General features: G+C 52.8%; 1 protein-coding gene across 4 annotated transcripts in view; it reads left to right on the top strand.

Annotated features, from left to right (window-relative positions):
* The window catches only part of ZMIZ2 (zinc finger MIZ-type containing 2), a 151,460-nt gene that overhangs the window by 128,758 nt on the left and 9,210 nt on the right, over window positions 1-13,492 (top strand). For all 4 annotated transcript variants that reach the window (XM_029604217.1, XM_029604216.1, XM_029604218.1 and 1 more), the window contains one exon: window positions 4,781-4,956. In XM_029604217.1, the coding sequence (XP_029460077.1) occupies window positions 4,781-4,956 (176 nt within the window). The remainder of the gene's footprint in view (window positions 1-4,780; window positions 4,957-13,492) is intronic.

The following is a 13,492-nucleotide window of genomic DNA, read 5'->3' on the forward strand; positions in this document are numbered from 1 at the left end:
AGCAAGTGTGTGTGTGTGTGTGTGTGAGGGAAGCTTGCACTGCTCTCTGCTGTACTTGTTCTGTGGCGGGGCAGCAAGTGTGTGTGTGTGTGTGTGTGAGGGAAGCTTGCACTGCTCTGTGTGGTACCTGTTCTGTGGCGGGGCATTGAGTGTGTATGGGGGGGAAGCTTGCACTGCTCTGTGCAGTACCTGTTCTATGGTGGGGCAATATGTGTGTGTGTGTGTGTGTGTGTGTGTGTGTGTGTGTGTGAGAGAGAGAGAGAAACTTGCACTGCTCTGTGTGGTACCTGTTCTGTGGTGGGCAATGTGTGTGTGTGTGAGGGAAGCTTGAACTAGAGATGTGAATCGGAACCGGTATCGGTTCGGATTCCGGTTCAGATTCACATCGTGAAATTTTTATCTTGCAGTCCGATCGGGTTTTTTTTATCAGCTGTGCCCGAGCCAATAACCAAAAAATACAGCCGACTCTTTAAAATGAGTTTGTTAGTATCCCCCCACCCTCCGGCCCCCCCCCCCCCCCAAAATTTTTAAATACCTGGTGGTCCAGCAGGGATCCCGGGAGCATTCTCCCGCGCTCGGGCCATCAGCTGCCACTAAACAAAATGGCGCCGATGGCCCTTTGCCCTTAGCATGCGACTGGGTATCCGTGCCATTGGCCGGTCCCTGTCACATGGTAGGAGCAATGGATGGCCGGCGCCATCTTTAAAAATGGCACGGGCTATCCAGTGCACCTACCATGTGACAGGGGCCGACCAATGGCACCGATAGCCCCTGTCACATGGTAAGAGCAAAGGGCCATCAGCGCCATTTTGATTAGTGGCAGCCGACAGCCCGAGCGCAGGAGAATGCTCCCGGGACCCCCGCTGGACCACCGGGTATTTAAAAAAATTTTTTTGGGGGGGGGGGGTCTGGAGGGTGGGGGGATACTAACAAACTAATTTTAAAGGGTCAGGTTGTGTTTTTAGGTTGTGTCCTTTCTTTCCGCCCCCCCCCCTCCCATAACGATAAGAAAACCCACTAAATTTATCGTGGGGGTTTCCTATCGCTATCGGGGACCCCCCGATATCTGACGATACTGAAAATATCGGACGATATTTTCAATCGTCAGATAAATGATTCACATCCCTAGCTTGCACTGCTCTGTGCGGTACCTGTTCTGTGGCGGGGCAAGGTGTGTGCAGGGCCGGCGGAAGCACTAGGCGAACTAGGCGGTCGCCTAGGGCGCCAGCTTCCCGGGGGCGGCACTGCCCCGGTAAAATTAAGAGAGCCGCGCTCAGCCGCTGCCCCGGTAAAATGAAAAGAGCTGCATTAAGCCGCCGCCCCCCCCCCCCCCCCGATAAAAACAAAAGAGCCGCTGCCGGCAGCCCGCCCCAAAAGACCCATCTGACCTCCCCCAGTGGTTCGCGTGCTCCCGGTCTCTCCCGCTGCTCTTTCTTCCCTGCTGCCGTTGCCGCCGGGCTATCAGCACGTTCAAGCCCAGCGGGAACGGCAGCGGTGCAAAAAACAAAAAAAAAAGCTGTGGCATCCGCGGCTGCCCTTTTCTTCTTCCCGCCCCCCACCCCTGACCCGGAACAGGAAGTGATGCGCGGGAAGGAGAAAGAGCGGTGCCGCATGAAAAAAATAGCGGCGACAGCAGCATCGGCCCCCGAGCAGTCGAAGGAGCTGGTAATCGGGAAAGGAGTCAGCAGCACGAGCCTCCTGCGGCCGATGGGATTCTTCCTTCTTGGCCTGCGGGGGCTGGAGGAGGAGGCTGTTGCAGCTACCATTTGTGCTGGGGGGGGGGGAGGAAGTGAGTGAGAGAAAGAGAGAGAAGCAGCCAGCCTGCCTGTGTGTGATTGAGAGAATGTGTGTGTGATTGAGAGCCTGTGTGTAAGTGAGAGAATGTATTTGATCGAGAGCATGTGTGTGTGATTGAGAGAAACTGGTCAGAGAGCTGATGTATGTGTATGTGAGAGACAATGAAAGTGACTGCTCAAGGAGATGACTGATGTGTGAGAGTGTGAGACAGTCAGGGATGTGACTGGTGTGTGTGTGTGTGTGTGTGTGTGTGTGTGAAAGAGAGAAAAAGCATGGAAGTGAGAACTCTGGGTATGTGAGAAAGCATGGGAGTAAGAAGCCTGGTGTTGTGGGGGTGTATGTGAAAGAAAGCATGGGAGTGAGAAGCCTGATTATGTGAGAGAGAGCATGGGAGTGGGAAGCCTGTGTGTGTGTGCATGTATGAGAGAGAGACACTGGTTGGTAAGGTGATGGTGTGACTGGTGTGTATGTGAATGTGAGAGAGAGAGAATGTGATTCAGGGAATGAGAAGCCTGTGCACCTGGAGAGAGAGCATGGAAATGAGAGAGAGACTGGTGTGTGTGTGTGTGTGTGTGTGTGTGTGTGTGTGTGTAACAGAGATAAAGTGATTGTGGGAATGAGAAGTCTGTGCATGTGAAGAGAGTGAGCATGGGAGTGAGAACCTGGGTGTGTGTGAGACACAGCATGGGAGGGAGAAGCCTGTATATGTAAGACAGAACAGGTGACTGGTGTGTGTTTGTGTGTATGTGAGAGAGAGAAAGAAAGTGATTATAGGAATGAGAAGCCTGTGCATGTGAAGAGTGAGCATGGGAGTGAGAACCTGGGTGTGTGTGAGACACAGCATGGGAGGGAGAAGCCTGTATATGTAAGACAGAACAGGTTACTGGTGTGTGTTTGTGTGTATGTGAGAGAGAGAAAGAAAGTGATTATGGGAATGAGAAGCCTGTGCATGTGAAGAGTGAGCATGGGAGTGAGAAGCCTGTATATCTGAAAGAGAACATGGGAGTGGGAAGCCTGTGTGTGTGTATGCATGAGAGAGATCAGGTGACTGGTGTGTGTGTTTGTGTATGTGTGTGAGAGAAAGAAAGTGATTATGGGAATGAGAAGCCTGTGCATGTGGAGAGAACAAGCATGGAAGTGAGAGACTGGTGAGTGTGTGTGAGAAAGAGAAAGTGATTATGAGAGTGAGAGTGAGAAGCCCATATATGTAAGTGGAACACGGGAGTGGGAAGCCTGTGTGTGTGTATGGCATGAGAGAAACTGTTCAGGAAGGTGACTGGTGTGTTTGTCAAAGACTGTTTGGGAGATGATTGGTGTGTGAGAGACAGAAACTGGTCATGGGGGCATGACTGATATGGTGTGTGTGTGTGAGAGACATGGGCCTTAAGGAAGAGGACCATGAGTATAGAGCTTAGCCACTGCTGCTTCTGCTGTGTGCTACGGCCTGCATGGAAGAGGAGTAAGAGAGCTGCTGGAGGGGGTAAGTAAAGATGGCTTTTTAAGTTTATTTTTCTTGATTGACTGCCATTTTAATTATTTAATATTATGTGATGTGTCTGCTTTTTTTGTTTGAGCAACAAGTATAGCTTTGGTTTATGTTTATTTTATTTATTTTTATTTATTTATTTATAAAAGAGTTTCTATACCGTCGATAAGACAAATCATCTCAATGGTTTACATGGCATAAAAATGTCAAATAAGTGTTCTGTTATAAATACAGACTTCGTTATTTTCAATAATGCACAATGTAAGTTAATTGTGCGGAGGTGGGGGGGGGGGGGGGGCGGCATAGCTGACGTTTCGCCTAGGGCGCCTAATACTCTTGCACCGGCCCTGGGTGTGTGTGTGTGTGAGGGAAGTTTATGTTGCTGCTTCCCATACTGAACTTGATCTGCGGTCAGGCAGTGTGTGTGTGTTTGTATGTGTGTGTGTGTGTAGCTTGTACTGCTACTGCCCGACCAATACTAGTTCTCCGAATAAAAATGTATCTGTCACTATTGTTAAATTCCATGGAAAAACATTAAGATACATATTCTGAATAAATTGGGGGTGCTCTGCGTAGGGGTAAGTTGTCTGGTTATGGTACAGAGCTGTCCTTAAGTTATTCGGCTTTGGTCAACATAAAGCAGGTGAAGTTAAGAAGAAAAAAAAACTTCAGGGTCAGTAGGCCCATATTCTCATATTCCCCCCTCCTCCTCACCTACTGGGCAAGGTGCTTGCTTTCCCCCTCCCGTCCCAAAACCATTAAAAAAAGATGTGTGCCGTAGTGGCTCGAGGCCTCTTCACCACATGAAAAATCTCAGGCCACGTCCAGATCCCATTGCACCCCAAACTTGCATGGATGCTGGGAGTGCTGTAAATTCTTAATGCTCCCGGCGGCCTTGGAGGGTTTTGCAGGTTTCGAGTGGAAAGGGGGATGGGAGGGGCCCAGAGCCAGCCAGAGGCTCTTCATATTGGGGGCCCTTGGCTGCTATGGCCCACATCTTCACTTCATTTTTTTGGGGGATTGGGTGCTATGTGGATAACTGTAAGTGGGAGGGGGCCTACTGACCCTCAAAAGGTGATTTTTTTTTTCTTTACTTAACTGGCTATATTTTGAAAATAGCTGGGTAGTGTTAACGTTATCTGAGTAAGCTTAACCCAGATGACTTGAACTGAGTATGTTCAGAGAGACAGCAAACCGTTATCCAGAGAAATTTACCCGAGTGTGCTGAGCAGGAGACTTGTCCTGCTGAATATTGATGACAAGCTATCCAGCTAACTTTAACTGGATAACTTTAGCCAGATAACTTGTCTGCTCACTGCTTCTCTGGATACCAACCTCGGTGTTTCTGAAATAAATACAGAGGAAAAGATATTTTAGTTGGTGGTGTTCATTGCTGGAATCCACTGGTGTCTGCAGCCCAGTGTATTCCGTCTCCTACTGTTCATGTTCTTGCCTCTTTGTTATGGTCTCACCTGACTTTGTTGTTCCTTCCTTCAGGTTCTGGCTTCTCGGGTCCAGGAAGTTTCCCTGACTCTTTCCCCTCTGCGAATCCCAGCACCCCAACGCTGAATGAGTTCACCCCGGGACCACCACCTATCTCGTACCAGTCTGACATCCCCAGCAGCCTCCTGACCCCAGAGAAGCCCCCAGGGGCCCCTTCTATACCTGGGCAGGTCAGTGCTGGGTCATTTGGCTGTATTTAGGGTCCCCGTGTGGCAGCAGTCAGGTGGCTGACGGTCATCAACAGATGGCCAAGTGGTTACCAAACTTCAGAAGGATTTCTACCATTCTTCAACAAACCTCTTTTAATCAAAGCATACTAATTCCTACAGAAATAGGTGCTTTCAGTTTTCAGGCTCTGTACCATGCATTCTAGGAACATCACGTATAGGTGGGGGTGCTCCCTGTATCGGCTTCAGCGTGAAGGGTGGGTTGAGGGGGGGGGGGGGCACAACTTCTTCAGAATTAGAGACCAGTCTTGATTTGTCAGGACCAAGATGGGGGGTGTCAGCTAGTCTGTGCCTCTTCCTTTTGAGCCCTTCCAGATAAGGGTGCAGGTTTCCAGTGGGAAGGGGGGTGAGAGGGACTGTCATGCTGCAGGATTCAGGAGGGAGGGGTGGGGGGAAGAAATAGGATCTCTATGCCCTGCTTTTTGTGTCCATTTGGCTGTCTGACCATGCTGGTGTCCTGGTAGCATGCTGTCAGCATGCTTGACTGTTTTACTTCCCACAGACTATTATTTTGGCTTCAGTTTTGTGGCATGTGGCACTGAGGTGGTTTTTTAGAAGCAGTATTGGACTTTACCATTCTATGGGGGACTGTCCAGGGTGTCTTCACATGACAAGGAACAGGTGTCGGAGCTGGAATGTTCCCCTAAAAACAGCTATGTCTGGCATCTTTCCTTCAACTCAAACAGCACCTATCATGCTTTAAATGCATGAGCTCTGTATGCTACACATATGGATTGCCCCTTAAGCATGACTTGGGCATGCTACATGTATGTGTCATGTGCATTGTTTTTATAAACATGTATTTTCCTAGCGTGTAGCCAGATGGACTCAGGACCAATGGGTTATGCTCCCCTGCCAGCAAATGGAGACAGAATCAGATTGCAAAGCTGACGTCTCCTTACATACATCCCTGCAGTGACCTCAGCCCTTCAGTATTTCTGTCTCCAGCAGATGGTGGACTTACCTCTCCCTATGGGGATTGCTGTACTTTTTGGAAGGAGAAATTCTACATTTAAATTGGAGAAAAAAATTGAGCCCCACGCTCTTGCAGTGATACCTAAAGGTCCCTCCCCCAGTTGAGAATTCCTGAGGTGATTTCTGAGATCCCTCAGAGGTGTGCCTTGGTCTGGTAGCCGGTTCCCGACGTGGACTTTGCTGCTAAGCAGCTGAAAGGCAGCAGGTACAGGAAGCCGAGTGCAGTGGTGATGGCCAAAACCTTCACCCCTCCCCCCCCCCCTCCGCAGCCAGAGACCGTCTCTGTATTCAGCCGGTAAGCACTGAGCCCAGGTAAGTAAAAAAATATATATAAACAAGATAAGATTTACCTCCCGATTCGGAGATGTTTGGAGGGGTTTTGGTAAGACTTCCTCTGGTCTCCTAGCTCGGCGCGCCGTACCGACATCATTCCCGTTCCCTGTACGTACCAGGATCAGTCCAGACGGTGGGTTATGTCCCCCGTCCAGCAGATGGAGTCAGAGCAAACTTTGAAGGGTGCTGGCATATTAACCCGTGCGCCCTCCCTAAATCCTCAGTATCTCTCTGACTCCAGCAGATGTGAGTAGGGGAACCTGGTGCTTTCCCTGTCTGGTGGACATCTCTCCACACATTTTCTTTTCTTTCTCTATCAGGTTGGATCAAGTTAGTTTCAAAAAGTTAGTTAAAAAAAAAAAAAAAAAGGACAATTCTGTCACTGGCTCCTTGGAGTCTCTCCCCTTGCAAGCAGTGTTGTGTAGACAATTTTGTTTCTTCTCTCTTACCTGTCTTCTACTGGGGGTAAGTTATTGGGCTGTTTTGCTTTTCTTTTCAGACTTAGGTCTTCTCCTCAGGATTAGGGTGTGGATACTGGTGGGGCCAGCCTCTCCCCCCCCCCCCCCTTCACCGTGGTTTTTCTCCCCCCTCAGCCCCGAGACGCGACATTCCCCGGGGCCAACGCAGCAGGGAGGGCTCATTCCCCTGCTGTTCTCACCGGGGGTAAAGAGTGAGCGGAGGCGGCCTTTTCTGCTCCTCCCATGGCGCTGCCCTGCAATTGGTTCCCTGCGTTTTGGCTGGTCCCTCCCCCCAGGCCTTTCAACCATGCCGCATTCCGCTCGGTGCCCGTCCTGCGGTGGCCCGGGGTCGAGAGGATCGCGGGAGGGACTTTGCCTTAGGTGCCTCCCTGGTGGGGAGAGCACCTCCGCGCCCCCGCCGCCGACTTCTTCGCGCTCCTCGGAGCGCCGTGAGCCACAGGGGCTGGCCCCATCTCTGCTTTCGGTGGGAACGGCGGCCATCTTGGAACTGGAGGAGAGCGCGTTTCTGGAGACAGAAGGGGAACAGGAGGAATTTCCCGATGTGCCACCGCCGATTCTTACCCCGGTCTCAGCACTGCCTCCTTCGGACCCTCCAAGGGACCCACTCATGCGCCCCCCTCCGCATTTTCGGCCGAATTCATTGTGCTTATGCACAATGCCTATTTGCAGCGCCTGGAGCATCTGAGGGGCTTGGCCCCGGAGTCACCCCCCTGCAAAGTACCTCGCCTGGCAGACACAGCAGCGGCAGACCCTGGACTCTCAGGGGGGGGGGCTCCCAGGACCTCCCAGGTGGCTCCCAGGGTGCATTTTGCCGTCCCCCCTGTGGGGGGAGTGGCCCCACTTCCCTACCTGGGGGGGGGGACCGGCATCTCCTCACGCAGACGACCCTCTCCTGGCTTCTCATCTGGACTGCGACGACCCACGTGTTCTCCGTATTTTTTTGGAGAGAAGAGCTGGAGAATTTAATTCCCCATGTATTGCATGAGCTGGACTTCGAGCCTCCCATCGATCCACCAGGGGCCCCCGGCCCCTACCGTCATATCTTCTAGCAAGAAGGGGGATCCGGTACTGGCGGGCCTGAATCCCCTGTCTCGGGCTTTTCCAATCCATTCTTCCTTCCTGCAACTTCTGGCGAGGGAGTGGGATACCCCAGAGGCTTCCCTCAGGGTCGGCCCAGCGATGGACAAACTCTATCCCCTCCCAGAGGATTTCCTAGACCTCCTCAAGGTGCCGAAGGTGGACTCAGCGGTCTCAGCGGTCACTAAAAGGACCATGATCCCGGTCCGGGGGCACGGCTCTCCGAGACCTCCAAGATAGGAAGCTGGAAGTTTACCTCAAAAAGGTCTTTGAGGTTTCGGCACTGGGAGTCCGCGCAGCCATCTGCAGTTCGCTCACTCTGAGGGCAGGACTCCGTTGGGTCCAGCAGCTCCTCACCTCCCAGCAATTGCCGCCGGAGGAAGCGGCCCAAGCGGACCGGCTGGAGGCCGTAATTGCCTACGGGGCTGATGCGCTCCACGACCTGTTGCGAGTTTTGGCAAGGACCTTGGTCTCTGCGGTCTCGGTTAGGCGTTTCCTATGGCTTCGCAACTGGGCGGCGGACTCCTCTTCCAAATCCAGCCTGGGCTCTCTCCCATTCAAGGGTAGGTTCCTCTTTGGTGACGACCTCGACCAGATCATCAAGTCTCTGGGGGAAAATGCAGTATATCGGCTTCCCGAGGACCGACAGAGGACTTATCGACCGTTCTCTTCCTTCAGAAGTCGTCCCCGTACCCAGCGCCGCTATTGTGGCTCCAGACAGCAGGGGCCACGGACGCCTTCCTCCAGATCACAGTCATGGCCCCATTCCTTTTGTGGCCACAGAATACCTAGGGAGGGGTCAACACAGGGGGTGTTGCCCAAGCCCTCCCAATGATGCCAGTCTCACCCACTCCACGTTGCCCCGGATTGGGGGCCGCATTTCCCTTTTTTACGGGGAGTGGGCCAACATCACCATGGATCAGTGGGTCCTGGATATTCTAAGACACGGCTACACGTTGGAGTTCGCTCGCATCCCAAGAGACAGGTTCATCTTCTCGCCTTGCGGTTCAAATCACAAGCTTCTAGCGGTGCGGCAGACCCTCGACAGGCTCCTGGATCTCGGGGCCATCTCTCCCATCCCCTCCAGAGAGGTGGGCTCGGGCCACTATTCGATCTACTTCGTGGTACCAAAGAAGGACGGAGCCTTCCGGCCCATCCTGGACCTCAAGGAAGTCAACAAGGCTCTTCGGATATCCCACTTCCGCATGGAGACCCTACGTTCCGTCACAGCGGCGGTTCATCAGGGAGAGTTTCTCACTTCTCTAGATCTGACAGAGGCCTATCTTCACATACCAATCCTTGCGGCTCATCAGAGGTTCCTTCGTTTCAAGATCCTGAATCAACATTTCCAGTTCCAGGCCCTTCCCTTCGGCTTGGCGACCGCACCCAGGACTTTCACGAAAATCATGGTGGTAGTGGCGGCCGCACTAAGACGGGAGGGAATCTTAGTTCATCCCTACCTGGACGACTGGCTCATCTGGGCGAAGACCTTCTCCCAGGGACAGGCGGCAGTCGACAGGGTCGTCCAACTCCTCCAGTCCCTCGGCTGAGTGGTGAATTTCACCAGGAGCAGTCTCCGACCCTCACAGTGCTTGGACTTCTTGGGAGCACGCTTCAACACGGCTCAGGGCAAAGTCTTCTTACGTCCGGACAAAGCGCAAGCCCTTCGGGAGCAGATCCAGTGTTTCACAGCATTCCCGGAGCCCACATCTTGGGATTATCTGCAGATATTGGGATCCATGGTCTTTGCAATAGATCTGGTACCTTGGGCGTTTGCGCATCTGTGTCCCTTACAAACAGCCCCTCTCTCGTTGGAAGCCGGTGTCACAGGACTACCAAGTCATTCTCCCTCTCCCCCCAATCGCCAGGAACAGCTTGCGCTGGTGGTTAGACCCATGGCATCTGGCTCAAGGCTCCTCTCTCGAGATTCCGGATTGGGTGGTGGTCACCACCTATGCCAGCCTGACCGGCTGGGGAGCAGTATGTCAACAGAGCTCTGCGCAGGGGCAGTGGACAAAGGAACAAGCCTTCTGGTCGATCAATCATCTGGCGCTCATTCATTTTCTTCCTCTCCTACGGAATCGGGCAGTACGAGTTCTGTCGGACAACGCGACCACAGTAGCCTACATCAACCACCAAGGCGGCACGAGAAGCCGGCAGGTGGCTCTCGAAACTGCCCGTCTGATGTCATGGGCAGAGCGCTTGCTAACACGCTTGGCAGCCTCTCATATCGCAGGTGTAGACAACATCCAGGCAGACTACCTGAGTCGGCAGACTCTGGATCCCGGGGAATGGGCCCTCTCCGACGAGGCGATGCAACTCATCATCCGTCACTAGGGGACACCTTCGCTGGACCTCATGGCAACGCTCCTCAATGCCAAGACGCCACGATTCTTCAGTCGAAGGCGGGAGCACGGCGCAGAGGGAGTGGATGCCCTGGTACTCCCCTGGCCTACCCGGCTCCTCCTCTGTCTTCCCACCGTGGCCTCTAGTGGGCAAGGTTCTAAGGCGAATAAAGACCCATCAGGGGTCCGTCATCCTGGTGGCCCCGGAGTGGCCACGGCGCCCATGGTTTGCGGACTTGTTCAATATCGCGGTGGACGGCCCCTTACGTCTCGCCCATCTTCCTCGCCTGCTTCATCAGGACCCCGTATTTTCCGACCAGGCAGAACACTTCTGTCTTGCGGCCTGGCTTTTGAAAGGCGGCGACTCCAGCGAAAGGGCTACTCTGCTGCAGTAGTCGCTACTCTCCTCAAGGCGCAGAAGACCTCTACTTCGGTTGCTTATGTACGGATCTGGAAGGTGTTCGAGTCGTGGTGCTCTGACCATGGTACGCATGCTGGCAGGGCTTCGGTCCCTCAGATTCTGGCTTTTCTTCAGGACAGCCTGGAGAAGGGGCTCGCCTACAACTCCCTGCGAGTCCAAGTTTCAGCCCTGGGCTCGTTCGTTCGAACCACGGGACAACTGGCTCTCCTGGCACATCCGGACATCGCGAGGTTTCTCAAGGGGGCGAAACACCTGCGACCTCCGGAACAGAACCCCTACCCATCTTGGAACCTTAACCTGGTCCTCCGGGTCCTCGCAGGGCCTCCCTTCGAACCTTTGCGTTGCGCCACCATCAAGGATCTCACTCTCAAGACTGTTTTCTTGGTGGCCATAGGTTCTGCACGTCGCATCTCTGAGCTTCAAGCGCTCTCCTGCAGGGAACCCTTCCTACGTTTCACGGACTCCGGAGTTTCACTGCGTACGGTGCCTTCTTTTCTGCCCAAGGTCGTCTCCATGTTTCATGTGAATCAGACAGTGGAGCTTCCGTCCTTTCCCATCGACGCTCCCAGGTCTCTCCGGCATTTGGACGTCAAGCACACCTTACTCTGCTACCTGGAGGTTACCGAGTTCAGGGACTCCGACCATCTGTTCGTCCTCTGGTCCGGAGCAAGGAAAGGCTCTCAGGCCATGAAGACCACGATTGCGAGGTGGCTCAAGGAAGCCATGGTGACGGTGTACATCGGCGAGGGCCGGACCCCTCCAGTGGGGGTCAAGGCTCATTCACTCCGTGCTCAGTCAACCTCCTGGTCGAAATCCCAGTCCGTCTCATCTCAGGAAATATGTTGGGCAGCGACTTGGAAGTCCCTGCACACCTTTTCATGACATTATCGTCTTCACTTGCCGGTCTCAGACACCAGATCTTTTGGCAATAGGGTGATTCGAGCAGGGCTTTCAGGGGCCCACCCGAGTTAGGGAAGCTTTGGTACATCCCACCATCTGGACTGATCCTGGTACGTACAGGGAAAAGAAAATTATTTCCTTACCTGCTAATTTTCATTCCTGTAGTACCAAGGATCAGTCCAGACGCCCACCCGGATACTGTTGGGACTCTGGGGTTCCTACTGCTCGATCTCTCTCCATTTCCTGATCTCTCTGTTGGACGCGAGGTTTGTCCTCCGTTCTTTTTCTTGAGGCTGTTTGACAGTTCTATTTGCAAGTTGCATTGCTAGTGTCATCAGTTACAGTTCTGTTATACTTGATCCATCCTTTCCAGTTAATTGTTCTAGCTTTGATATTCTCGAAACTGAGGATTTAGGGAGGGCGCACGGGTTAATATGCCAGCACCCTCCAAAGTTTGCTCTGACTCCATCTGCTGGACGGGGGACATAACCCACCGTCTGGACTGATCCTTGGTACTACAGGAACGAAAATTAGCAGGTAAGGAAATAATTTCCTTATCCCGTTAGGGTAAGGGGAACTGGGTTTCCAAGTGAGTTGAGAGGCCCCCCAATGGGCTAGGCCCTACTTTAGACTTGGTCGGCACACTATGTGGTAGGTTGCAGCAGCGCCATGTTGCGTGCACCTTTGTGTGTACCATATTGTCCTCCATAGAACATCAGTTGGCATAGTACATTGGCTCTGCGCACATGCTGTGCGCATAATGTTGCGCACATACATATGTGCACAACCTACTAAGTGCAGAATACAGGTAAAGCCGGGTGCCCGGGCTATGCGTGGGCCGCGCTGCGTCCCGCCTAGGCGCCCAAACTCTGTGCGCATAAAATTTTAAGCGCAGGCCGACAGAACACACAGTTACCGCTGCCAATGGCTCCGGCAGCCAAGAAACTTAAGCACCTTTCTCTCTGCGCTGCTTGTCATATTAGGGCTTCACATTCTGACCTGGATTCCAACTTATATCAGCAATGTGAGGAAGCCCAGAGAGAGTCGGCCTCCCCGGACTTCGCTAAGCCCGGCTTCTCCCATTCAGAAGATGGGTTAGCCACAGCCTTAACTGGAAGTACCCCGGATCTGAGAATCCCCAGGACTGGGTCATCCATGGGAGAGGGAAATTCAGCAGCATCTACCCCAGTACTTCCTGGGCTAGGCCTGGACCCAGCTGCCTTTTCTTGGGTGGAATTTTTCCAGGGTCTTCAAGCCTTCAATCAGGTGCAGTCTGCTACCTCACTTGCCCCTGTCTGGATGGAACCTCAGCCGGTAAGCCCTCCCTCTTCCAGTCCTATCGGCAGACCTCGAGGCATGCCTCGCCTCTCCAAGGGCTATTCCTGGCAGGGCCCCAGATGGCACGGACAAAGAAGAGGATACAGATTTCTTGGAAGATGGAGAAATTTCCCCTGGTTTAGAACCATATTGGACCATGTTACAGTTTTCCATAGAGACAAATTGCCAGACCCTGAAGATGCTGGGAGTTCCTGGGGCAGATTCTGAAGGAACCAAAGAAGAATCCCATTCTGATTTCCCTACGGAAAGCCTCTTGCTACTTTCCAGTACTGAAGGCATCCAGGAGTTGATTGACCTGGAATGGGATGCCCTAGAAACATGTTTTAAAGGGGGATGAGCGTTAGAAGCTCTATACCCACTGGATCCAGCAGTGAGAGAGCGTTTGCATTTCCCTAAAGTGGATGCGCTGGTCTGTGTCATCTCTAAGCAAACAACTATCCCAGTGGAGGGAGGAACGGCCTTAAAGGAAGCACACGATAGACTGATGAAGTCCATCCTTAAACAGGCCTTTGATGCGGTAGCAATGACCTTACAGATTGCTTCTTATTGTGCCCTGGTAGCTTGTTCATGCGTTCTCCTCTCTCAGGAGGTGGATAAATCAGGAGTGAATT

Source organism: Rhinatrema bivittatum, chromosome 5 (genome assembly GCF_901001135.1).
Source record: "Rhinatrema bivittatum chromosome 5, aRhiBiv1.1, whole genome shotgun sequence".
Classification (NCBI taxonomy): Eukaryota; Metazoa; Chordata; class Amphibia; order Gymnophiona; family Rhinatrematidae; genus Rhinatrema; species Rhinatrema bivittatum.